At 45.0% G+C, this 26,657-nt stretch overlaps 1 protein-coding gene across 1 annotated transcript; it reads left to right on the top strand.

Moving 5' to 3' along the window:
• The first annotated feature begins 225 nt into the window (after positions 1-225).
• Positions 226-25,986, top strand: LOC138840836 (antizyme inhibitor 2-like). The gene is made up of 8 exons (XM_070041257.1): positions 226-394; positions 8,555-8,727; positions 9,488-9,622; positions 10,430-10,595; positions 12,222-12,384; positions 13,518-13,630; positions 22,547-22,761; positions 25,632-25,986. Exons 2-8 carry the CDS (start codon positions 8,561-8,563, stop codon positions 25,768-25,770), a joined length of 1,098 nt encoding a protein of 365 aa, XP_069897358.1. The 5' UTR covers positions 226-394; positions 8,555-8,560; the 3' UTR covers positions 25,771-25,986.
• Positions 25,987-26,657: the final 671 nt, after the last annotated feature.

Here is a 26,657-nt window from a genome sequence, read left to right as displayed (position 1 = left end):
TTTGTCTGCATTGGTAAAGAAGGTCTATAGTGCAGGATTACAGAGCCTTGAATTTCAGGCTGAGGAGTTTGCCTTCCATCCTCCTGGAGGCTTGGGGAACATCCTCCCCCTTCAATGACAACAGGCTAGAGCTGAACTGGGGAGGGGGAGGAGCATGTACAGGGAGGGAGCTGGGTGTGTGGGGGTGTGTGTGTCTCACATCCATATGCCTCTTGTATAGGATAAGGTTGCTGCCTTCTTCGTGGCTGACCTGGGTGCTGTAGTGAGGAAGCATTTCTGCTTTCTGAAGTGCCTGCCTCGAGTCCGGCCCTTTTACGCTGTCAAGTGCAACAGCAGCCTGGGTGTGCTGAAGGTCCTGGCTGAGCTGGGGCTGGGCTTCAGCTGTGCTAACAAGGTGAGCTCCTGACCCCACCCATGCACTGACCATTAACACCTGCCAAGTGTGGCCTTGTTGCTGGGGGTGGATCCTGGGGAACAAGAGTGACCTGCAGTTGGCCACTGTCCTTTAGGAAGGCCACCCACCAGGAGGAGGCAGCAGGGAGGAAGGAGGAGGAAATGCATATAAAATTTGTCAGCCTTGACGTTCCAAATTGGATCCTGTATATCCTTAAGTAGAAAAAGTAGAGGTTTTAATTTTTTTTTCTTTAAAAAATTCAGTTGGAAGTTTTAATAGCTATCTATGCTATTTTAATTAAAACAAATACTTCTATATTGTTTTTTTTAAATAATCAACCATGTGTATTTTTCTTAAGTAATCCTTGTACAATTCTTTTTTGGGGGGATCCAGTCATGGGGCCTGAACTCTGGGCCTGGGTGCTATCTCTCAGCTCTTCAGCACAAGGCAAGCGCTCTCTCACTTGAGCCACAGCGCCACTTCCGGCTTTTTTCTTTTTGCTTATGTGGTGCTGAGGAATCGAACCCAGGGCCTCATGCATGCAAGGCAAGCGCTCTACCACTGAGCCACCTTCCCAGCCCCTCCTTGTACAATTCTATTGCTGTTGTAGCTGCAAATTCTAACTTGATTTCTGCTGTTAATTAGAGGTTAATTTCTTACTGCTGTCTTTTGTGGACTTCGCTTACATATTGTGACTCAGCAGTCATTGAACTAGGGTGTTATAGCTGACTCTGCTTGGGGAGGGACTGCTGTAGAGCCAGGCAGACCTTGAGTTGAATGCTTGGTTCATCTACTTTCCTTCGGTCCTTACTAGCTTAAAAAAAAAAAAAAAGCCTTGATCTATGAAGTTTCCTCAAGGTACAGCTTTGGGCATGACTCATTTATTCATTTAGCAAATAATCACTAAGCAAATACTGCTGCCAAATATATACTAGGTGAGAATATAGGCCAGAATAAAACAAATTTTAAAAAAGCCTTTCCTTCTTGGAGCTGGTATTCTAAAGAATAAACAGACAGTGAAAATGTATGGTGTTATACGTGGGAAGCAGGGAATGCTGAATGACAGTTTGATCCAGGAAGGCTTGCCAGATTTGAATACAAACCTAAAGGAAGCAGGAGGTCAAGCCAGGTGGAGAAGTAAGGAAGAGCCTGCCAGGTAGAGGAACTAATAGATGTAGAAACCTGAGGTTGAAGCAAGTCTCTAGGCAGTGGTTTGTGACATTGGCACTGCCATCATTCACAACTAGTCATGATGGTTCTGAGGCAAACCCCTTTTAACTCCCTAGTTGGTAGTATGGCTTAGATGTTGTGAGGAGGGTTCTAGAAAGTATTCCCAGAGGAGAAGGGAGGAGAGCCAGCCAGGGAAGGATGACAGGGCTGGAGCCACAGCTGAGGGACAAGTGTATATAGGATAAGATGCTCAGAATGTATAAACTAACCTTTGCCAAAGGCTGAATGCTTTTGCTCTTTGCTGTTTATAGTCTATGAGCCTCCTCTTCTGGCCCTGGCTTTCTTACAACTTGTTTCATGTGTCTATTACATGAAAATCTATGAGGCACTCAAAGGAGACTGCAGAGCCAGAGCTTTGCCCTCTTTTGCTGCCTTCCATAACCTGGTGGGCCTCCCTGCAGAGTTACAAGGGACAGTATCCAAACCCCACTAAGTAGAATCCTGGTGAATGGCTGGTCCTCTAGTCTCAGGGACTGGCTTTCTAAGGGCACAGCTATTGGGCATAGAAGTCATTGAAGACAGTAGGGGACAGTAGAAGCTTCTACTGTTGGTTGACTGCAGCTGCTGGGCCCGGCACTTTGCCAAGCCTTTTCTGTGCATGATCTCACTTTATTCTTGCAAAAACCCCGTGAGGTGATTACTGGGATTCAGACAACAGTTCTGGGAAGATACATTGAACATAGAAGGGAAGGCAGAGATTGAGTGACTCACTAGGGTTATGCACTAGGAGGTCACAGCCTGAATTTACCAATGTGGTCCTCTCAGCCTCTATTACTGTTGTCTTTTCTAAGATCCTCAGGGAGGATGTGGCTGAGCTGGCACTTGTCCAATGAGGGACACCGTGCCCTCATTTTTCATCAAGGGCAAGAGGCCTAAGCCCCATCCCTGGAGTGGGGGTATGTGGACTTTTTGGTGCAGTTACTAAGATAAGAGATGGCTCCTGGAACTCCCTTGCCCCTTGTGCTGGAGAATATGGTAGGCAAATGCTTTCCCACTGGGCTCCATCCCCAGGTACCTGAATTAGAACTTTTTCTAATGGGGTATGTCTGCCCTCTTGTGGCCAGTTTTAGTGATTGGTCATGCATAATGGCACCACGGCTTTCTGGATGTTGACCAATGGGCTTGGCTTGATCTAAGGCTCATGGAAGGACAGACACACATTGGACAGACTCCAGGGCTAGGGACACAGGCTATTGCTTGGCAAAGGGACGCTGGCTTACCAGACCTCTTTCCTGAGTAACTTGTGTCATCCATTTCACCCACCTCCACCCCTTGCTCTTTTTTGCCTAGGTCCCTTGCCCTTCTCCCACTTAAAAACAAAACAACAAAAAAGCTTTCCTTGGATAACAGCTGCCTCCAATACAAACACTCCTTCCTCGTTACCAAACTCAGCCCTGCTTCCCAGCCTCTACTCTTACTCCTCCAACGAATTTCCTCTAATTAAAAGTACCCAGGAGCCTCTAGGATTCAACAAGTACTTTATGTTCAACAGTAATTGTGAACTATTCAACTAATACATCGATTCATTCACCCACAGAGAAAATGAGACACTAGCTTTATATCTCCATAGATAATCACACATCGTGGGTTTGGTGGGTATATAGCACTTCAAAATACACAAAGTGTCCAGAGAAAGTATTTAAAATATTTTGGGAATTTGTAACATTCCTGGTGTGCATCATGTTCCACAATAACTTTAAACCCAGTGGTTTTGGAGCTCTGCCCATGTGGATGTGGATGGATTTGGACCTGGGCTGAAGGACAGTCCTCGATTTTCTTCATCTCTCTTATCAACATTCAGCAGGGCATTCTTTTTTTTTTTTTAAGTACTTAATAATAAAATACACTCCCAGTTTTAAAGACTAAAGTAGTACCTAGGATGAGCGTGAACATTGCTCCAGATCTGCCTGCTCCCCCCGTCCCCCCAGACTCTCCCCCCCTCCCCCACCACTGAGGCTTCCCATAGGGCTCACATTCAAGTTCTGACCCCACAGCACTGTCTTTCCCCCACTTCCAATCACACCTTGGTCCACCTGTCTCTCATTTTGTTGTACTGCATCATAAACCCTCCCTTCATACTTTTGACTACTTGTCATTCTACCATGGATCAGAGTCCATTTTTGACTGCTGGTATTCCCCACAGCCTGAACACTGTGAACAGTCCAAGACCCTGGCTGCTTTCTTCACTTGTTTGCATCATACAGGTCAATGGATGATCGAAAGATACCTGCCACTGGAAACAGATCTGTCAGTTACTTTCTCAGCTATGCCATTATAAGCTGTGTAACTTTGGATAGTCACTTAACCTCTCTGAGCCTCAGCTTCCCACTTCATATGATTATGAAGATTGAATTAGAGTATAGATGCAATTTCTGTGCAAAGAGTGACACATAGTAAGCCTTCCTAGAATGATATGCTTATTTGCTGATCAAGGCCCAATCACAGCCTCTCAGTGCCATCATTGCTCTTTTCACTCACTGTGCAAAAAACACATTTGCGCAATCACCCAAACTCTGGATGGGGGCACATTTGCCTCAGGGAAGTGAGCTTTACGGCCATAAGTCCAATCCTGGAGATAGGCATTTGTGTCCCCCATGTTGTTCATTGACTGTCATCACAGGCAACAGACCCAAGACAGGTTTTTCCTCTATGAAATGGGGCCAGATAATACTTCCTAGGATACTTAAAGGAGTTATAAAATAATGCATATAAATACCTGGTGTTGAAAAGTTACCAAATCCAAATTCATCTTAGGATGGTTACAAATGGCTCTTCTGTCTCCTACCATGTTTCAAGACTGGCTCTCCTGACTTGTCCCCTTATTCGTGGTGAGTCAGACCTTGGTATGGACGTTGCTTTTGCCAGGTAGCTGCTTCATAGCCTTAGCATGTTTCTTTCTCTGTAGAATAGAGCTTAGACCATTCCAATAGGTTGCAAATCCAGTGTTCCCCTGATTTGTCCTATCCTAGCTATGCACATTCACTTTGGCACGTCTGTGGTTGCTTTCATGCCACCATGGCCGTTAGGTAGTCATGGCAGAGACTGTATGGCTTGCAAAACCTGCAACATTAACATGAGCCCTGTAGAGAAAATTTTCTCTAGCATCGAGGAACTTCTTGAGACTACACCCCTCCCCTCATTATATCTGGCCTTATAATGCAAAAAACAAGCTGCACCATGTCCTATAAAGGGAGGAAGGGCTGGATGTGGAGCTCGGGGGTAGAGCATCTGCCTAGCATGCATGAGGCCCTGGGTTCATCCTAGGCACCACAAATAAACAAGCCAGATGCTAGCAGCTCACATTTGTAATCCTAGCTACTCAGGAGGCAGAGAGCTGAGGATTTCAGGTGGAAGCCAACTGAGGCAGGAAAGTCTATGAGACTTTTTTTTTAAGTATGTTTTTTATTGTGAAAATACTGTACAGAGGGGTTACAATCACATGAGCAAGGTAATGAGTACATTTCTTATCAAGCATTGTTGCCTCCTCCTTTGTTTTTCCCCTACCATCCCTTCCCTCTCAGCTCCACAACTACATTCCCCCCCTCCTGGGAATGACCAAAATGCTGGAGGTGGAGGTATGACTTAAGTGGTAGTGCTCCAGCTTTGAGCAAAAAAGCTAAGAGAGAGCATGGGGCCCCAAGTTCAAGCCCCACTACCAGCACAAAAACAAAACAAAAACAAAACAACACAGAAAGGTGAGGAGGAAGAGGAAGCCCTGGGGAGAAGGCTGTGTGGACTCACCCAGCACAGCTCCCCATACAGCACAGAGCTTGGGAACTGAGTTGATCTGTGGCAGAAATACTCTTCATCTTGTAGACTTTCAAGTATACCAAATAACATTGTGATTTCTTTACTTAATAAGTTAATAATAGTTATGTGTTTGTAGTATGCACATGATGTTTGGTGATTGTTTTTTCTTTTTTTTCCTTTTTTCTTTCTGGTCCTGGGGCTTGAACTTGGGGCCTGGGTTTGTCCCTGAGCTTTTTTGGCTAGCGTTCTACCACTTGAGCCACAGCATCACTTCTAGCTTTTTCTGAATGGTTTATTGGAGATAAGAATCTCACAGACTTTCCTGCTCCCAGTGGCTTCAGACTGTGATCCTCAGATCTCAGAGTAGTTAGGATTATAGGTGTGAGCTGCCTGTGCCTAGCTCACACATGATGTTTTGATATATGTATAAGTTGCTGAGTGGCTAAATCAAATTGACACATGAATGAATCACATTTTGTTGTATTTTTGTGATAAGAAAACCTAAGTTCTTCCTTTTTTAGCAATTCCCAAATATGTAATACTCTGCTACTACCTATTGTCACTATCATGTAAGGATCAGTCCTAAATTTATTCCCTCTAGCTGGAACTGGATATTCATTTACTCACATCTCCTCATGACTCCACCTCCCCTAACAGGCAATGACTATCCACTCTGCTTCTCTGAGTTTGACTTTGTAGATTCTGTATATAAGTGAGATCATGTAGTTTTGGTCTTTCTGTGTATGGCTTATTTCACTTAATTTAATATTCCTCTAGATTCATTTATGTTGTCACAGATGACAGAACTTTCTTCTTTTTCAAGGTGAAATATAATATTCCATTGTGTGCATGTACTACTTTTTCTTTTTTTTTCTTTTTTTTTTTTTTTTTGCCAGTCCTGGGACTTGAACTCAGGGCTTGGGCGCTGACCCTGAACTTCCTTTGCTCAAGGCTAGCACTCTACCACTTTGACCCCACTTCTGGCTTTTTCTGTGTATGTGGTGCTGAGGAATTGAACCCAGGGCTTCATGTATGCGAAGCAAGCACTCTACCACTAGGCCACCTTCCTGGCCCTGCACTACCTTGTTGTTTTTTTTTTTTTTTACCTTTCTTTATTCCTTCTCTCCCTCCCCTGCCCCCCACCTTTTTTTTTTTTTGTGAGCACTAGGGTTTGAGTCCAAAGCTTCATATTTTCCAGGCAGGCATGCTACCACTTAAACAATATCCCAAGTCCTTTGTACTTTAGTAATTTTCCAAATAGAGTCTCATTTTTGCTTAGGCTACAGTGGATAGCGATCCTCCTGTTCAAATTTATCACATAGGATCACAAGTGCATATCATTATACTCAAATTATTGCTTGAGATAGGGGCTTGCTAACTCTGCCTGGGCTGCCCTTGAACCATGAGCCTTCTGATTTATATTTCCCAAGTACCTAGGATTCAAAATATGAATCACAGGCCTAGTTCTTTTAGTTAGCTTTTTTTTCCTTTTCCTTTTTTCTCTTTCTTTCCTTCTTTATTTCTTTCACCAGTCCTGGGCACTGTCCCTGAGCTTCATTTGCTCAAGACTAGCATCCTACCACTTGAGCCATAGCACCACTTCTGGCTTTTTCTATTCATGTGGTACTGAGTGCATGCTAGGTAAGCACTCTACCACTAAGCCATATTCCCAGTCTAGATTTTTTATTTTCTTTACTGTTTATTTTTTTCTATTTTTGAGACCGGGTCTCATGTGTAGTTCAGGCTGGCCTTGAGCTTGCTATGGGCTTGGGCTGGCCTTGAACTCCCTATTCTCTTGCCTCAGCCTCCTACTATGCCTAGCTATACCACATTTTCCTTTTATTTCTTTCCTTCCTTCCTTCCTTCCTCCCTCCCTCCCCCTCTCCCTCCGTCCCTTCTTCCCTCCTTTCTTTTCCTTCTTTCTTTCTTTCTTTCTCTCTGTCTTTCTCTCTTTCTTTTTCTTTCTTTTTTTTTTTTGGGTCTGGTCGTGGGGCTTGAACTCTGGGCCTGGGACTCAAGGCTAGCGCTCTACCACTTGAGCCATAGCGCCACTTCCGGCTTTGTTCATTTTTGCGTATGTGGTTCTGAGGAATCGAACCCAGGGGCTCAGGCATGCAAGACAAGCGCTCTACCACTGAGCCATCTTCCCAGCCCCTTCTTCCTTTCTTTCTTTCCTTCCTTCTTCCTTCCTTCCTCCTTCCTTCCTTCCTTCCTTCCTTCCTTCCTTTCTTTCTTTCTTTCTTTCTTTCTTTCTTTCTTTCTTTCTTTCTTTCTTTCTTTATTTCTTTCTTTCTTTCTTTCTTTCTTTCTTTCTTTCTTTCTTTCTTTCTTTCTTTCTACCAGTCCTGGGGCTTGATCTTTTTGCTCAAGCTAGTGCTCTATCACTTGAGACACAGCTCCACTTCCAGCTTTATTTTTGGTAGTTTAGTGGAGATGAGTCTCACAGACTTACCTGCCTGGGATGGCTTCAAATGGTGATCCTGAGATCTTAGCCTTCTGAGTAGCTAGGATTAATAGGTGACTTTTAAAAAGATATCTGATAATGAATATACTGATTTTGTTAGGATGTGTTTTTTTGGCAGTATTGGGATTTGAACTTAGGGCCTCATGCTACCTATGCAGATACTCTTAACTGCTGACCCATGTCTCCAGCCCTGATTTTTTTGCTGGATTGTACCTTAGTGCAATCTACCCTCGTTAGAATTTGTAATATAGGTAGCTAGGCTAATAGGAACACTCCAGCTTGCCTGGCTCTTTGTTGAGAAGGAGGTCTCATGGATTTTTTTTTTTTTTGTCCAGCTAGGCCTAGAATTGCTATCTCAACAATCTCAACTTCTCAAGTTGCTGGGATTATAGGTGTCAGCCAGTGGTGGCACACAGCATTAGAATGTGATGTTTTACTGCCAAGGAATTATAATAATATCTATTTGCACCGTATTTGCTGTGAGCTGGCTCCCTGGAATTGTGCAGTGCACTCCCCATGTGCTGTATGTAGCCTGTCAGGGAGTGGTGGATCACAATAAAGTCCTAATGGTTGTGACTCTGCTGTCTTAAAGGGCTACCCATTTGTTATGGGCCTCCCCAGTAGCAACTAAGACTTTACCCCTTTATGTGCTTCGTTGTGCTCCATGGTCCAATAGGCCCTGGTACCTTCTTACCACTGTTCTTGGGACCCCACAGGCAGAGATGGAGTTGGTCCAGCGTATTGGTGTCCCTGCCAGTAAGATCATCTACACCAGTCCCTGTAAGCAAATTGCACAGATCAGGTATGCTGCCGAGCATGGGGTGCAGCTGCTGAGTTTCGACAATGAGATGGAGCTGGCAAAGGTGGTGAGGAGCCACCCCAGTGCCAAGTAAGCCAAGAACTACTCACAGGGTCGGGGAGGCAGGCAGGGATACTGGGTGAGGGCAGTGGAGTGAAGGGACCCAAGGAATGAATAGAACATGGGGAGGGCAGAAATGGAAAGCTGCAGAAGCAGATGCATGGGTGTCAGGAACAGCAGGGGGCATCAGAGGGATAAGCAGAAATTTGCTGTGCCTCAAATGTGCCGTGTGTGTGTGTGTGTGTGTGTGTGTGTGTGTGTGTGTGTGTGTGTGTGTGTGTGCACACTGGCCATGGAGCAAGTACCTGAAGCAAATAGATTCTGGAAGGGTCTAAGACTGGTCATCTTGTTCTGGCTATGGCTTTTACTGCTTCCTTGGCACCCTGGGGACCCAGAGAGGGTCAGGGGTAGGTTGCATGGTGGCCTACTCTGGTTCACCCAAAGCAGCTTCCATCATGTTATTGGGGCCCACTGTGGGATTTTGATTCCCTTCATCTATTGTGAGTTTGAAAACTGCTTGGAGTGGAGCCAATTTGGAGGATTGGAGCTGTCTAGAGGAGACCTAATGGGGCTGGGGTGGTCAGGGGCTATGGGAATGGGTCCTGGGTTGTTTAGAGACTGGGTTGAACAAGACTTAGAGATTAACTGATATACAGGTAGAGGAGGGAGCAGGATTTCTGTGTGCCCAGTAGGACCCAAGCCACGTGGTTCACAGTCCTGGTTCCTCAGGAGATGTGGCAGGAGTGGGACAGGTGGGGCTTACCCTCTTCCATGTATTGTGTCTCCTCAGGATGGTTCTGTGCATTGCTACCGATGACTCCCGCTCCCTGAGCTGCCTGAGCTTGAAGTTTGGGGCACCACTGAAATCCTGCAGACACCTGCTTGAAAATGCCAAGAAGAGCCACATGGAGGTGGTGGGTGTGAGGTGTGCGCTGGGAGCCTTCCCCCACTCCCACCCACGCCACACCCGCTGTCTCTTTCCCGGGAATTAGTCATGCTGCATAAAACTTTTCCCCCAAAGGTTGGGCCTGGAATTCTGTCAGTTGGGAATTTCCTCTTTTTTGAAAGGAGGTTTCTAGATGTTCCCCTGCCCTAGCCCCACAGTCCAGAAGGTCTTGCTTGCCCATCCCGCCCCCCCCCCCCCGTCTCTCCCCATCCCCCTTCCATCCCCCCTCCAGTCTCCCAGTCCCCCTCCCACACCTGGCCTGGAGGGAGTTGAACCAGCCTATAGGCAAAGGTTGTACAGCCAGGCCCTGGAACTGCCTCTTTTTTTTTTCTTTTCAAGGATATGGAATAACAATGGTCAATTATATAGCTTCATTTATTTAGTTTAGTCATTATTCATTATTCATTTATGCTGAGAGTCTCATCTCCATCATTCCACAGCCTGTGCTACAGGCACTTATTGCTTAGTAGAGAGGGAGACATGTAAAGGTCAAGCTTCGGTGGCTTGTCCAGGCCTTACACTGACAGGTACTCCAAGTCTGGATACCTTGGGGCCCTGGCTCTCCTTCCATTTCTCTCTCAGGGAAGCATTGAAGGGTGGAAGGAGCACCAAGTACCTCCTGTCTACTCCTCACTTGCCATATGGCTCTTTGCCACCCATTTAATGTGTTAGGCGTCAGTCACTGTACCTGTAGCATGGGCACATTGTCCCATGCATCTGTTCAGGGTTGAGGTGGTGGCACCTGGGGCTCTGAATGTAAGCTGAAGGCTATTCTTCCCTTCCCAGTTTTCATGTTGGCAGTGGCTGTCCTGACCCTCAGGCCTATGCTCAGTCCATCGCAGATGCCCGGCTTGTGTTTCAAATGGGTGCCGAGCTGGGCCACACGATGCACATTCTGGACCTTGGTGGTGGCTTCCCTGGCACAGAGGGAGCCAAAGTGAGACTTGAAGAGGTAATCCTGGGCTGGAGACTCTTGCTGGGCTCTTTGGGTGGGGAGTGGGGAGAGTTTGCAGGGCAGGGAGAGTAGAATGATTTTAGGCCCTACCTTGATTGTGTTACCACTTATTAATCCTGTTGCTTTCGCTGAGTAAACTGGAACTCATAGAGGTTTCAGTTGCCTGACACCACCAGCCCATGAACTTAACCAGCCTATTTGAGGCTTAGCCAATATATGGGCATGTTACAATGCTCCTTGAGGATCTGAGTATGTCCTATTCACCCTCTGACAGGCTAGGGAGAAATCTAGTAGAGAAAGGAAAATCCACCTGTGAGATGAGGGTAAGAAAAATGTGCAATAGCAGTCCCTACTCTAATTACTAAGGGCACTGCTCCTTAGAAACAGACTGCTTCTAAAATCTCCACATTTAGGAACTGACCATCCGAGACAATTCAGGAAAGGATCTAAATAATTAGCTTCATGGCTCACTCCTGTAATCCTAGCTATGGAGGAGGCTGAGATCTGAGGATCACAGTTCAAAGCCAGCCTAGGCAGGAAGTCCTTGAGACTCTTATCTCCAGTTAACCACCAAAAAGCCAGAAGTAGAGTTGTGGCTCAAGTGGTAGAGCACCAGCCTCGAGCAGAAAAGCTAAGGAACAGTGCTCAGGTTCTGAATTCAATCCAAGCTGGTTCATACTTACACACACACACACACACACACACACACACACACACACACACACACACACACACACACACACACCCATGACAAAAGGTGAATTCAATCCAAGCTGGTTCATACTTACACACACACACACACACACACACACACACACACACACACACACACACACACACACACACACACACACACACACACACACACACACACACACACACACACACACACACCCATGACAAAAGAATATACACACAGCCAGGCACTGGTGGCTCATGCCTGTAATCCTAGCTACTCAGGAGGCTGAGCTCTGAGGCTCTGCCAGCCTGGGCAGGAATGTCTGTGAGACTCATATCTTCAATTAGCTACCTGAAAACTAGAAGTGGCACTGTGGCTCAAGTGGAAGAGCACTAGCCTTGATCTGAAGAGCTCAGGGACAGTGCCCATGTCTAGAGTTCAAGTCCCACAACTGACCAAAAAAAAAAAAAAAAGAATATGCACACAGTTTCCATCATATTTATAATAAAAATTGTGTTTGCAGATTGGGCATAGAAATAATTAATAGAACTACTCTTTTAAAAAGTCCACAATGTTTAGATTTATCTGGATAATAGAATTAGAAACATTTATCTTTTTATTTATCTATATTTTAATTTTTTCTATAATGTATTATTAACTGGTTATTTGTGAAAGAATGATCTACATCATGGCTTCTGGAATCTGGTCCCCAAGCATTACAGTAAGTGCCCCTTCCCACTGTGGGGTGTTGAGGAGGGTATCCACCAAGCCCTGTCCCCCTTCTGCCTTTCTGGCTAGCTGTCCCCAGTTACCAGCTGGGCCTTAGCAGCTGCCAAGTTCTTCCTAAAATCAAAACAACTCTCAAGAAATAGACTTGGATCAGTAGCAAGTCTGCACCAGAAACACCACATTTCAAGCACACAATTGTTCCCCACCCCCACCAGATTGGTTCTGTGATCAATTCAGCTTTGGACCTATACTTCCCTGAGGGCTGTGGTGTGGACATCCTTGCAGAGCTGGGACGCTACTATGTGACCTCCGCCTTTACTGTGGCAGTCAGCATCATCGCCAAGAAGGAAATTCTCCTGGACCAGCCCGGCAGGGAAGGTAGGTATTTGGTGGGCAGCAGAGCCCTGTTCTGCCCTGAGGCTGGCAACAGAGGGGTAGGGGGTAGTGAGCAGTGTCTGGTTTTGGGTGCAGTGACAGGTTGGGGAAATCTGGGTAAGGGGACTTGCTGAAGGGAGCTGTATTGTCTTTCCTTCTCATCCTCAAACAATATTTAGCATTTTTTTCTCTAGGTGTGTTCAAATTCTGTGCAGGTTGAGATCAGAACATTAGGGAGGTGAGATACTCTTTTGATCCCATTTGACAGATGGGGAAACAGAGTCAGAAGGAATACAAGTGAAATGATTAATAGCCAATCAGAGGTGAAGCCTGCATTTGACCCCATATCTATCTTCTCTGTGAAGTACAGGCTCAAAAATCATTATATTTGTTTAAGTCCATTTTACAGATGACAGAATGTAGGTTGGGAGAGGTTGAGTCACCAACTCAAGGTCATTCAACTGGTAAAGAATAAAGTTCAGGGCATGCTGACTCAGAGCTGTGTGCCCCACACTGCCAACATCAGTGTTCCTCCTTGCCTGCTCCAGGTAGATTAGACCTACCTGAAGGATCTTTCAGAAGCTTGTGAGTGGCAAGTGTCAGGGAATCTGGTCTCTTAGCTGAGGGGGATGGGGGAAGATAATAAACTTGTGTAGAGGGGTGGTGGGCTCTAGTTAGAATGGTGTGTGTGTGTGTGTGTGTGTGTGTGTGGGTGCACAAGCACATGCACATGCATGTGTACATGTGGGTGCACATATTGACATTCGTCTAGCTATCTCTATAAACTTAGGAGACTGTCCTGTCTAGTCCACCCAGGAGCCAGGAAACCTGGCTTCTTGTTTCATAGCATTTCCTGTTATGTGCTTCCTTCTTGGAATCTTGTGTCTGGGCAGGCCTGCTCTTCTGCCTTTGCTGGAGCTTTTAGGGGCTCAGGTGCAGAGGAGTGTGTTCTGGCAGAGAGTTTTGGCTGCAAAGGACAGTGTTCCCACTGTGGCAGTGAACCCTTGTCACTATGATGGCTGTTGGTGAGGAAAAGGCAGTTCTTTGCTCTTGCTGAGCCACCATGGTTCCAGCGACCTACTGCCAGGCCCCTCACTTTCTGCTTGTACTCCTCCTGTCACCTCCCTTCCCTGCAGAGGAAAATGGCTCCACCCCCAAGACAGTTGTGTACCACCTTGATGAGGGCGTATATGGGATCTTCAACTCAGTCCTGTTTGACAACATCTGCCCTACCCCCATCCTGCAAAAGGTGAGCCTACCCTTATGGGTCTCTTTACATTGTGTGTGTGTGTGCCTTTCAATAACATCTCGTGTTTATATCTCATTCTGTTCATTCTCTTCAGAGGAGCAAACTTAAGGCCTTGACATGCTAGGCAAGCATTCTAACACTGAGCTACACACCAAGCCACATATTTTTACTTTTTTAAAAATTAGAAACAGGACTGAGGATATAGTTTAATCATAGAGCACTTGCCTGACATGCATGAGGCCCTGGGTTAATCTTCCCTCAAAAAGTAGAAAAAAAATTGACAGAAAGAGGCTAGGTGTGGTGCATGCCTATAATCCCCACCTTCAGGAGGCTGAGGCAGGGGGATCTTGTCTGGTATTTGATGCCAATCTAGGCTTCACAATGAGATCCTTTCTCAAAAAAAGAAAAAGACAACAAGGTTAAATATTATATTTCCTTTTATTCTTTTAGAAAATTCATTTTAGGGGCTGGGAAGGTGGCTCAGTGGTAGAATGCTTGCCTTGCATGCCTGAGGCCCTGGGTTCGATTCCTCAGCACCACATAAGCAAAAAGAAAAAAGCTAGAAGTGGTGTTGTGGCTCAAGTGGTGGAGCGCTAGCCTTGAGCTGGAGAGCTAAGGGACAGCGCCCAGGCCCAGAGTTCAGGCCCCACGATCGGACCCCCCCCCCAAAAAAAAAAGAAAAAAGAAAATTCATTTTATTTTGCTTTCATAAAGTTGGGATCATATTGTTCTGAAATATATATGTGTGTATATATATACATATATATATGTATATATATGTATATATATGTATATATATATACATATATATACATATATATATATATGGAGTGTAATTATTTCCATGTCATTAATCTTTCACAAGTTTTTCCATTGCTACATAGTATTCAACCAATGTGACTCTAGTGGTTGGCCATTTGGTTTCTTGTTTTGAGCTTTGTGAGTCTGGGGACATACAACTTTGGTTACTACCCTGGGGTAAATTCCTAGAAGTAAAAGAATGTTAATCTGTGATGAGTTTTTCATATTGGTAGGGGAACAAGAACGACAAAACAACAAAACATTCCTGGGTTTCCAGTGGCTTTAGTGGGAATCTTAAGAGGGAAAAATTGGCTATGTTGTTGTGTTTTCATAGCTCTATGTCTTTGAAGTCAGCTTCTCCTGGGAGAGCTCTTCTTACCCCTCATCTCTCTTTGGGGGGTGGGGGGGTACGGGGGGGGGAGGCTGTGTCCCTCTACTTCTTCTAGGGGCCTAGATATTATGCATCAACATAGTGGGTCCTCATTCCATAATTAAATATGATTTTATGTTTGTATAAGGGAATTTCCCAGACATGCTACAGAATTCAGTTTTCTACTCAGACACACTACACCCTACTGGCTACATTCTTTATATATACTATATCCAACAGGCCACACCATACCAAAAAAGGGACTGGACTAGCCTGGGGCAGCCAAGCCCAGCTGGTAGCGCAGGCAGCAGCTCTCCTCCAGTCACCTTCTTCTCATTTGATGCCATCTCTGACTCCACTCTCCATTCCTTTCATCAGCGGCTCAGAAGAGTAGATCTTAGTCCCTGCCTACCAGTGCCCCAACCCACTTGTGCACTGTCCTGCCAAGGGCTAGGCTTTAACCAATCTCTAGACGGCCTTTCTGGCTTGGGTACCAGGAAAGATGTTCCTGTTCCTTGTGGTTTGTGCTGTACCTTCTGTGGGTGACCTACCTGAGTTTACTCCTTTGGGCTGTCAAACACTCAAAGCAATGATTACAACAGATTTGGGAATACTGTTTTTCCTTCCCAGGGACTTTGATTTTGATTTATGGTGTGAAAGGTTGCATTAGCTGGGTGCCAGTGGCTCACACCTGTAATCCTAGCTACTTAGGAGGCTGAGATAGGAGGATTACAATTCAAAGCCCACCTGGGCAGGGAAGTCTGTGAGATTCTTATCTCCAAATAAACACCAAAAAGCCAGAAGTGGTAGAGTGCTCCCCTTGAGCACAACAAACAAACAAACAAAAGCCTCAGGGACAATGCCCAGGCCCTGAGTTCAAGTCTCAGGATTGACCCACGTTTACATGCAGGTCCATGTGCACGCGCATGCAGACACACACACACACACACACACACACACACACACACACACACAATATATATATATATATATATATATATATATATATATATATATATATAAGTAACTTAAAACCTTCAGGGAACTTTTTAAAAAGTAAAACCCTTTCCAACACTCTGCCCTGATGGAAGTCCTTCCATATCACAATCCCTTTTCTGTCAGCATGCACAGGTAGGGCTTTGTGTTTTTCACCACACATACGTGAAGGCTAACGTTAGGGTGTACCTATGGTAGCAGGTACTGTGCTAAGCACTGTACATGACAATTACTCTCTTCACAGTTGCCAAAATCCTTTAGAGTAGATCCTATGGATCATTTTACACTGAGAAAACTGAGTTCAAAAAGGTGAGTTATCTTGTTTAAAGTCACATCCTTAATAGGAGGTGATGCTTGTTAACTACAGGTTGTGAGCCCTTGGGGGCTCATGGCTTAGTCATCTCTGATTATCTGTCTGGTGCCAGAGAAAGCTCTTAACTCTTTTCCTATAGACCTACACCTTCCTATAAAGTTGCTGTATCATTGGGCATTTAAGCATTGATTGCTCTCTTTTTTTCATGTTATTTTTATTAGTCTTCCACCAATATTCCCATGAATATTGCTAGTGTGTTCTTTGCTAATCTTCCTGCCTAGATGGCTTATTCTACATGGTAGAATGAATGTATTCATTTAAAAAACTATTTTCATATGATGAGTTCTTGAATTATTACCAGGTGTTTCCAGCTGATCTTCCCACAATCTTAGTCTAATATGTACTGTAACCACATGTACCTCTTTCACAATAAGCTCACAGGCATTGCCTCCTGTGACCTTTTATTGATGGACAGTGTATCTGAAAGGTCATATTTTAGCACAACACAGGTCTTTGATAAACTAAAGCATTTTGTTTTGGTTATTGTTTTGTATGCTTTGATGTCAATGTTTTTTTTATATTTTTTATTGTGAAAATACTGTACCGAGGGGTTACAATTACATGGGCAAGATAATTAATTTTTTTTTATATTCCCTGTTCTTCTAATTTTTTCTTGCCAATCCTAGGGCTTGAACTCATGGCCTGGGCACTGTCCCTGAGCTTCTATTGCTTAAGGCTAGCACTCCTACCACTTGAGCCAGAGCACCACTTCTGGCTTTTTCTGTTTATGTGGTACTAAGGAATCGAACCCAGGACTTCATGCATGCTAGGCAAGCACTCTACTACTAAGGCACATTCCCAGCTCTGTTCTTTTAATTTGAGATATCTTAAAGTGACTTTTGTTTTTTTATATTTTTTAAACAAATAGAGAAGATATTGCAAGGGCTTGCATGTGTTTTTCATGTGATAGTTGATAGTTTTTTTCAATCTGTTCATTTGTTATTCTAGTTTTGTGATTCTGATATACAATTACGTTATACTATCATGTGTTTCTAACTGTACTCTGAGTAAGTTGTAAAGAAATTTCTCTCACTTGTGTTATTCAAGTTGTAAATTATGTATGCATTACTCCAGTGTTTCTTGTTAAGGAAATAGAATGTTTACTGGAGAAAATTTAGCACAAACAATAAAATTAAAGAATTTATAAATCTCACTGGTAGCACATAACTCTGAAAATTTATCTTGATTCCTCCTTTTTAAAAGGTATTACAATCTGGACACTGGTGGCTCACACCTGTAATTCTAGCTACTTAGGAGGCTGAGATCTGAGGATCACAGTTCAAAGCCATCCTAGGCAGCAAAGTCCATGAGACTCTTATCCCTAGTTAACCACCAAAAAGCCAGAAGTGGAGCTCTGTAACTCAAGTGATATAGAGCTAGCCTTGAGCACTAAAACTGAGAGGCAGTGCCCAGGCCTTGTGTAGGGGCACACACACACACAGACACAGACACAGACACACACACACAGACACACACACAGACACACACAGACACACACACACACACACTCATACCCCCCCCAAAAAAGTATTATAAGTACATATTGTTTTCCAAGAGCACACACACACACACCAAAAAGTATTATAAGGGAAGTGGCGCTGTAGCTCAAGTGGTAGAGCGCTCGCCTTGAGCTGAAGAGCTGAGGGACAGCGCCCAGGCCCAGAGTTCAAGCCCCACGACCGACCAAAAAAAAAAAAGTATTATAAGTACATATTATTTTCCAAGAGGTTAATTTTATAAATTTTCAATAGTTAGGCCTTTCTACTCAAGATTATACTGCATTTCTTCAATTACTAAGATTTTAAAAACCTCTGTAAAAGTTATTTTCATGCAGGGCCTTCACCTTTTTTTCTTTTTTCTTCCCTTCTCCCTCCCTTCCCTCCCTCCTTTCCTCCCTCCCTTCCATCCTTCCTTCCTTCCTTCCTTGTTTCCTTCCTTCCTTCCTTCCTTCCTTCCTCAGGGTCTCATACTTGCTAGGCAGGTACTCTACCACTGAGCAAGAACTCTACCGCACCACTTCCATTTTTTTGGTGGCTAATTGGAGATAAGAGTCTCATGGACTAGCCGGGCGCTGGTGGCTCACGCCTGTAATCCTAGCTACTTAGAAGGCTGAGATCTGAGGATCGCGGTTCAAAGCCAGCCCGGGCAGGAGAGACCGTGAGACTCCTATCTCCAATAAACCACCAAAAAACCGGAAGTGGTGCTGTAGCTCATGTGGTAGAGTGCTCGCCTTGAGCTGAAGAGCTGAGGGACAGCGCCCAGGCCCAGAGTTCAAGCCCCACGACCAACAACAACAACAAAAAAAGAGTCTCATGGACTTTCCTGCCCAGGCTGGCTTTGAACTGTGATTCTCAGACCTCAGCCTCCTGAGTAGCTAGGATTATAGGCATGAGCCACCAGCACCCAGCTTTCTCTTTCTCTTTTTTTTTTTGTTCCAGTACTGGGGCTTGAACTCAGAACCTAGCTTTTTCCTTGTCAATTGGACATTAAGAGTTCCTGCCCAGACTAGCTTCAAACCACAATCCTCAGATCTCAGCCTCCTGAGTAGCTAGGATTACAGAAGTGCTACCAGGGCCTGGCTTTCTAAATGAGATTTTAATTATAAGGTTTTGTTCTATATTAACCCCCCCCTTTTTAATATTGCCTTGTTCATCACATTTAAAAAAATTTTTTAACACTTTATGTATACAAAATTTATTAGGAATTATTTATTTATTTTTAGAAGTTGAGGGATTAATGAGGAAGTGTATTAGGTCCTATATGGTTTTAGTGTTTGACTTTATTTCTTCTGGGGAACTATTCTCATTTTAGGCCTCAAAGGAAAGTAACTGGATTAGTGCTGGCTCAGAATTCTGTTCGTATAACTATGTCAGAACTTGCAGCAAGTCATGTCCCCTCTAAGTTTTCTAATCTCTAAGACCAGTTGTGCAACTGTGCTGTCTTACCTCTTAGATAGGATATGAAGTTGTAGTGGGAACACTTTATAAAAAATGAGGAAACCCTGACCCTTTTCACCGAGGGGCCCAATGTACAGATAATTAGGCATGTTGTTTAGTTGCCTTCAGTTGTCAGACTTGTAAACAAGGCTGAGATTATCATCTTTTTTTTTTTTTTTTTTTTTTTTTTTTTGCCGTGGGGTCTGAATTCTGGGCCTGGGTGCTGTCCCTAAGCTCTTCAGCTCAAGGCTAGCACTCTACCACTTGAGCCACAGCTTTTCTTCCGGCTTTTTCTGCGTTTGTGGCGCTGAGGAATTGAACTCAGGGCCTCATGTATGCAAGGCAAGCACTCTACCATTGAGCCACCTTCCCAGACCCTTGTTGTCATATGCTTTGGAATATTTTTTTTAATAGTGGGTTTAAATAGCAAAAAGGAGCCTTGCATACTGGTGTATGCCTATAATTCCAGCTACACAGGAAGCAGAGAGAGGAGGATTTTTGTTTGAGACCAGATCAGGCAAATGAATGAGACCCTATCTAAAAGGGAAAAAAAAATCCTAAATTAAAAACTAAAGGTGTTGAAGGTGTAGCTCAAGTGGTACTTTTTGCCCAGGAAGCTTGAGACTGAGCTCAAACCCCAATACTTCCAAAAAGAAAAGAAAATAGTAAAAGGGTAGATTTGCTTTACTTTTTTGTAAAGTTTTAAAATCTTATTTTTATACTTTTTATTTGTACCACTAATAAAAAAATGACAGAATGCTAATGTATTAGAACTCCAGGGTGCCTTTTCTCTTTATTGTGGGAGAACTATTAAAGCCTGTTTTCTTAAACATCCTTGTGGATACATTTATAGAGTGTTTCTTTCCTAAATCTTTAAATGTTAGCTTAATGTTTCTTAATGATGGCAGCTAAGGGAGATGATTCAGAGAAGGCAAGATTAATTTTACTCATTATCCAAAAGCTTGTAACAAAAAGAACATTAAGTTAAATGAACAGTATTTGTTTCTCTCCCCTTCCTGGAACAGGAACTTGACAAGCATAGGAACCTTAGTTTTTTGTGAATGCACAGTCACTGATGCATCTTCACCTCTGGTACCAAAGCCTGGCACATAGCAGATGCTCAATTAGGACTTGGTAAATGAACAAGTCAAAATATAGAAGTGTTCTCTTTTTTTCTTGTGGCATATTGGGGTTTGAACTCAGGGCCTTGCATGTGATAGGCAGGTGCTGTACCATATGATACACGCCATCCAGCCCTTTTAGCTTTCATTATTTTTTGAATAGGGTCTTGCTTTTTCTCCTAGGTCAGCCTGGACTGTGATTCTCCTGTTTACATTTCCTGCCTTAGCTTGGAGGACAAACCCCTACTATCAGATCCAGCTTTTCTTTGTTAAGATGAGGGTCTCCTGAACTTTTTGCCTGGGCTGGCCTTAAATAATAATCTTCTTAATTTTAGCCTCCTGAGTAGGTGGGATTACACATCCTTGCCACTGCCTTTAGCTCCATTCTTAGGTTGAGTAATGAATGCATGTTTTTTTTTTATGGGTAGGACTAATTTCTTATTAACTAATTTCAAATATGTGAGTGTTATTTCTGCTTATAGAAGCTGAGACATATTTTTCCCTCAATTTTATTAATTCCTGTACCTGCTAAGGTGTCAAAATGACTTTTCTTTTTTTTTCTCCATTCGTCTTTACTACCTCCTTCTAGACTTCTCTATGGCTTTAATTCATATCTTTTCTCTTTTCCTTCTTGTTTTCAACATCTGTCCATTTAAAAATATTGCAGTGAGCAAGGCACTGGTGGCTCATACCTTTAAAACTTAGCTACTCAGGAGGCTGAGATCTGAGGATCATGGTTGGAAGCCAGCCTGGGCAGACAAATCCTGAGAGACTTTTATCTTCAAATAGCCAGCAATATGCTGAAAGTGGAGGCATGACTCAAGTGGTAAAGCACCAATTGTGAATGGAAAAGCTGAGCAAGAACATGAGGCCCTGAGTTCAAGCCCCAATACCCACACAAAAACTATTACAATGAACATCTACTTGGTGCTGGACTGCCAGGTCCACAGGAGTTAGGGAAGACCTGTACTGATGACATCCCTGGACTTGTAGAGTTTTGAATTTGTCAAGAAATTTAGGCCAAACCAGATTCCTCACAACTGTCTCATTACTAACTATAGTAAGTGTTATAGAGATAAAACTTGGACAGTTTAGAGCTTTAAGAAAGGTTTCCAGAGCCTATCTCTTCTGGAATCTACAGGAAAGGTAGGAAGTGGCAGATTTCGGGTTCTCAGGGGACAGCCTGGGGCTTTAAAGGAAAGGGTTGGGAGAGGGAAGCTGTTGTTACTGGAGTGAGAATGCAGTGGAAGGTGGAATGGGGATGGGGACATCTTGTCCCTTGGTGCTCACCTTTCCTCGAGGGCTTCCTGGACAGAGGCTCCACACTGTGACTAACTGCACCTCTGGGTTGTCCAGAAATGATCTGTATCATAAACTTCTTCTCTGGATCTGGAAGTCATTTAGGAAATATTAAAAATACAATGTTCCTTATCATCTATTCAGTTGCTACATTTATTTTTTTCTTCTTCATTTTCTTCCATCAGATTTTATGTATTGCGGCACAGGGATTTAGTCCATTTTGCATTATTTGTAGGTAAATTTTATAGAAGACTTAGATAAATGGATGAAAATATGTTTATCTTCAGTGGAAGGCTGGATATTGTCCAGATTATCTGATTCTGTAGGGTCTCTATCTTTTATTGTCCCTGAATTATTTTACGTTATTGGAACTTACATGATACTTATGGTAATGCAGATAATTTCCTCCCATAGAAATGCAAATTTTATCTTTTGGGATTCAGCTGATTATTGCCCTATAGACATTGAAAAGATTTAAAATTTTACATCCATTAAGCAAATATATTTTGCTTTTCTTAATGACCTGTATATGTGTGGGTTTCTTTTGAATTTTCCTTTGAACCAGTTGTAATATCTTACTGTTTGCTTTACTGATGGAGGTCACTAAAAGCTTTGACATATATGCATTTTATATGTACACAAAGGGATGATTTATTTTCCTTAAAAACTACTTAAAATGAAAAAATAAGAAATGAATGTTCTACATATAGAACTCACCTGTCTTCTTAGCCTTATGAATATCTAGTAGGTACTATTTATCATTCACACTTTACAAATGAGGAAACTGAGGCAAAGAGTGATTATCTTGTCCAAGGTCACACAGCTAGCAACTGCTGGAACCTGGCTGCCAAGTGCAGGGGCCCACAAATTTGGGGAAGTGGGGAGGGCCTTGGATGCCAGCCTAAGAGGGCATACAGTCTTCACCCTGTTGGCTATGGGAGCCATGGAAGGCATTTAGGGGAGGAAGTGCCCAGGCTGTGGTATGTGTAGGAGGGCTGACACCATCTTTGTCTCCCACAGAAACCAGCTGCAGAGCAGCCCCTGTATAGCAGCAGCCTGTGGGGCCCGGCGGCCGACAGCCATGACTGTGTGGCTGAGGGCTTGTGGCTGCCACAACTACACGTAGGGGACTGGCTAGTCTTTGACAACATGGGCGCCTACACCGTGGGCACAGGGTCTCTCCTCAGGGGAACCCAGGCCTGCCGCATCACCTACGCCATGTCCCGAGTAGCCTGGTAAGGAGGCCTTGCTGCGATATGGGGGCGGGGGTGGGGTGGGGAGGCAATAGGGAAGCTTGGGGGACCTGAGACCCTGTTGCTCTGCAATCCAGTTTGACTGGGAGCCCCTGGCTGCTGGTTCTAGGTGAGGTCTGTGCCATGAATGAAAAGCTTATAACTCATGGCTCTGTGAAAAATGCCGTGCTGGGCAGGGCTGTGGCTCTCTGCAAGGCCCAGGCCTGTTCTTCAACAGGTGGAAGTGGTAGGCAGCAGTAGGTGGGAGGGGCAGACAGGAGTCCTGGCAGAAGGAACTCAAGTGTGGTGTGTTTCATCCAAGGTACTGTTTCAGGTTGGCTATGACCAGAGAGGAGGTGGCAGGCAAGGCCTGGAGGCCCAGTGAAGGGCTGGGGTGGTGGGAAGCAAGGACTGAGTTAACACCTAGAAAGACCACACTGGAGATACGGGGTTCATTAAGGAGGGCAAGGATAGACAATTCAGCAGTGATATTCACTAGACATTATATTGGAGATGAACTATACAGCCGGAGGGGAGGGGAGACAGGAGAGGGAAAACAGAGAGAACAAGGTGTGGGGTGACACTGTTCAAAAGGAAATGTACTCACGACCTGACTGTAACCCCTCTGTAATCATCTTTGTGATTTTTTTAAGCATAGACAGAGGTGGCTGGTCAGGTGGCAGCTCTGTGACCTGGGAAAGGCTTGTTTCTACTCATCGAGCCTCAGTTTTCTCATCTAGGAAATGAGTCTAACACTAGCCCTCTCTGCTTCACCAGCTGGTGCTGGGATCCTGTAAGGCCAGAGGTGTAGGAGATAGAGAGTTATGCCTGTGGAACCCTGATGTCAGATCTTACATTACACAAAACCCTAAAAAGATCCATGTTATCACCAAGTGATGTAACTGTCCTGACAGATCCCACAGCTGGTTAGCAGTGAAGGGCCAAGGGAACAGGAGCACATTTGAAACTTCACATGGTGTCCTGAGGTCCCAGGAACACTATCAAACCCCAATCCCCAGGTCCTGATAAGACATCAGGAAAGTTGCATTTTTTTTAACCTGTGAGGGGCACAGATTGGACTTAGTCCTGAAGGGAGTCAGGACCCATTGAGGGTTTTTAAGAAATGGGGCCAAGCCATGTTTAAAGATAAGGAGATAGAGATTGAGACAGAAGGAGCTCTCCCACAAAGGTCACCAGCCTGACTGCTAATTTGCTGTTGATCTATACAGATCAGCTGAGAGGAAGGCCTTCCTGCCAGTGTGGGACTGGAACATGCGTGAAGTAGGGAAGGACTAAGGGGAAGCACTGGATAGAAGAGGGAGGGTCTTGTGGAAACGCAGATTCCAGCAGAAGCAAAGGCCAGGCTCTTGACATAGAACCCAGCCCTCCTCCTCTACCCACCATCCACCATTTCCCAGTCTAGTGGTGGCTTGCTGCCTGGCACACTGGCAGTGGGGGACACAGATGTCTTCCCTACTTTGCTGTAGGTGAAGCAATGTCAGGGAACAACCATTAGATCTTGTTGTTTCCAGAGTGAGTCCCACTGTGTTTGGGTCTCTGGGGGTGTCTCCGCTCCCCTGAGCTCTGTCACTGAAGCTGAGATCTAGAAGTAGAGGAGGAGTTAGTCAGGAGAGGGCTGGATGATACAGGCAGTAGACAAGCACAGTACAGGCCCAAGAAGGTCCATTGAATGACAGGATAGCATCTGGAGCCACTCAGAACAGAATGAGGGCAAGGTAGGCTGGGTTGATCTCTTGGGGCCTCAGCATGGAGGGAGAAGCTGGCGACTCAGGAGCAGGAGTCTATCTTTTGGAAAGATGCACCAGTGCTGGATCCCTCTGGAAAGGCTAAGATTCAGTCAGAGAGCCTGTGCTGGCAGTGTGAATGGAACAGGGTCTGGATTTGCTGGGGCTAGGCTACGTGTGAGACAAGAGTTCCTGCGGTGGCGAGCAGTTGGCCCCATACTGGAGCTCTTTATCCATTAGGGGACAGAGGAGGAGAATTTGTGTGTGGGATTGTCAGAAGGGAGCAGGGTGTTGTAAGGTGACTTATCCCAGAAAAATGGAATATTGGAGCCCTTATACAGTTAGCAGGCTACAGGCAGCCAGTTATTACAAAGGCCTGCAGCCCCTAAATATACACAGCACAGCTAGGAAACAGGCTAGAGAGGAAAGGAAGAGTAAAAACAGAGTAAAAACCAGCAAACCACTTCAGTTCTGATGGAGAGCTGAGTAGGAATGCCATAATGACTGGAAACAAAACAGGAGACAGTACATGACCACAGAGAGACACATGGTATGGCATAATGGCGTCTGGGCTGGTCTGGGCCTAAATAGGGTCAAAGCAGGGAGTAGGTCCACAGGAAATCCCCAGTCCCAGCCACTGGACTGACAGAGTCAGTAACCTATCAGCCAAGGGCCTGGTGGGGGGGTTTCCTTCTCCCAGTCTGAAGACAAGATGCCGGACCCTACCAACCACTATGTGTCCAATATGGCACCGGCCAGACCTGACCTTACTTCAAGGGAATGAATTGTTCACAATCCTTAAGTCTGGGGGCTGGGGACTGGGGACTGGGATGTGAAAACTGGAATCCTAGTTCTGCCCCCTGCTAGGAATATGGTGCTGCATAGTTATTCTTGATCCTTAGATTCCTCTCCAGTAAGACAAAGGAGGTAATGTTTCCCTTAGAGGGGTTCCCATGGTTCAGGGGAAGATGTAATTAGACACATAGAAAGTGCACAATAAATGTAGGATCCTTTCTCTGGGCACTGGGGTCAGGTCATCAGGCTTCCCTGGCCTCTACCCTTGGATTGAGGCTTGGAGGCAAACCCACCCCCAATGGGGCCAGGACTATATGTATCTCTTGCCCCCAGGGAAGCACTTCGAGGGCAGCTGCTGCCCACAGAAGAAGACCAGGACGCTGAGGGCGTGTGCAAGCCTCTATCCTGCGGCTGGGAGATCACAGACACCTTGTGTGTGGGCCCTGCCTTCACCCCAGCGAGCATCATGTGAGCGGGCCTGCTCCCCCCCCAACCCCCGAACCCCAGCGGGGCCGCGGAGATGCCTCTGGGAGAGGTGGGGAAGGCGGTGAGCAGGCACCCTCTGGCCAGGACTCTGGTGCCTGCTCTGCTGCCCCCACACTCCACCTGTAGTGTTTCTGCCCTGTAAATAGGACCAGTCTTACACTCGCTGTAGTTCAAGTATGCAACATAAATCCTGTCCCTTCCATCCGTGTCTGCCTTCTCTGCAGCGCAAAGGGCCTGGTCAGTCAGGTGTGGGGGTGTTCTTGGGGTCTTCCTTAGTCTCCTTCCCACCTTTGTAAATATGAAACAAATAAATATTTAGTAGTTTTTTTTAATATTCCAGTGGAATCTGGAAGTTCAATTCACAAAGCAATCAGGGCCAGGCCTGGGAGAAACTTCCCTAGTCACCATGAATGAACCCCTGCACTTCCACTTCTGTACTGCCATGCTCTGAGCCCTGTCTACAGGGTGGCATCTCCCACTGGTACCCACCTCTCCCGATTTTCCCCTGTCTTCTTCACAGGCCTCTATGCCTGGTCTCCTGAGGAAGGGTGAGATGTTGGGGCAAGGCAGGGGTCAGAACAGCTTCATTTCATGGACTCATGACAAGCTAGTGGCCTCGGTGTGATCCACCACTCAGCCTGAGGTCTGGCTCAGAGCAAAGAAAACTGATGACTTGATACAGCTGTGGAGCAAAAGGGGCAGAGTCCACATAGATTGCTTTTTTGTTTTGCGGTGCTGGACCTTGAGCATGCCAAAAGCAAGTGGTCTACCGTTGAATTGCACCCCCGCCCCATAACCCATTTTTCTTCTGGGAGGTTTTAGTAAGCCCTGTGTCCTTTCAGTAGAGTAATGCCAATATATTGTGGTTGGTTT

Source organism: Dipodomys merriami, unplaced genomic scaffold (genome assembly GCF_024711535.1).
Source record: "Dipodomys merriami isolate MVZ:Mamm:240054 unplaced genomic scaffold, mDipMer1.0.p SCAF_3003, whole genome shotgun sequence".
Taxonomy (NCBI): Eukaryota; Metazoa; Chordata; class Mammalia; order Rodentia; family Heteromyidae; genus Dipodomys; species Dipodomys merriami.
Note: the sequence above shows the minus strand (reverse complement) of the source record. Positions and strands in the feature narration are given on the sequence as shown.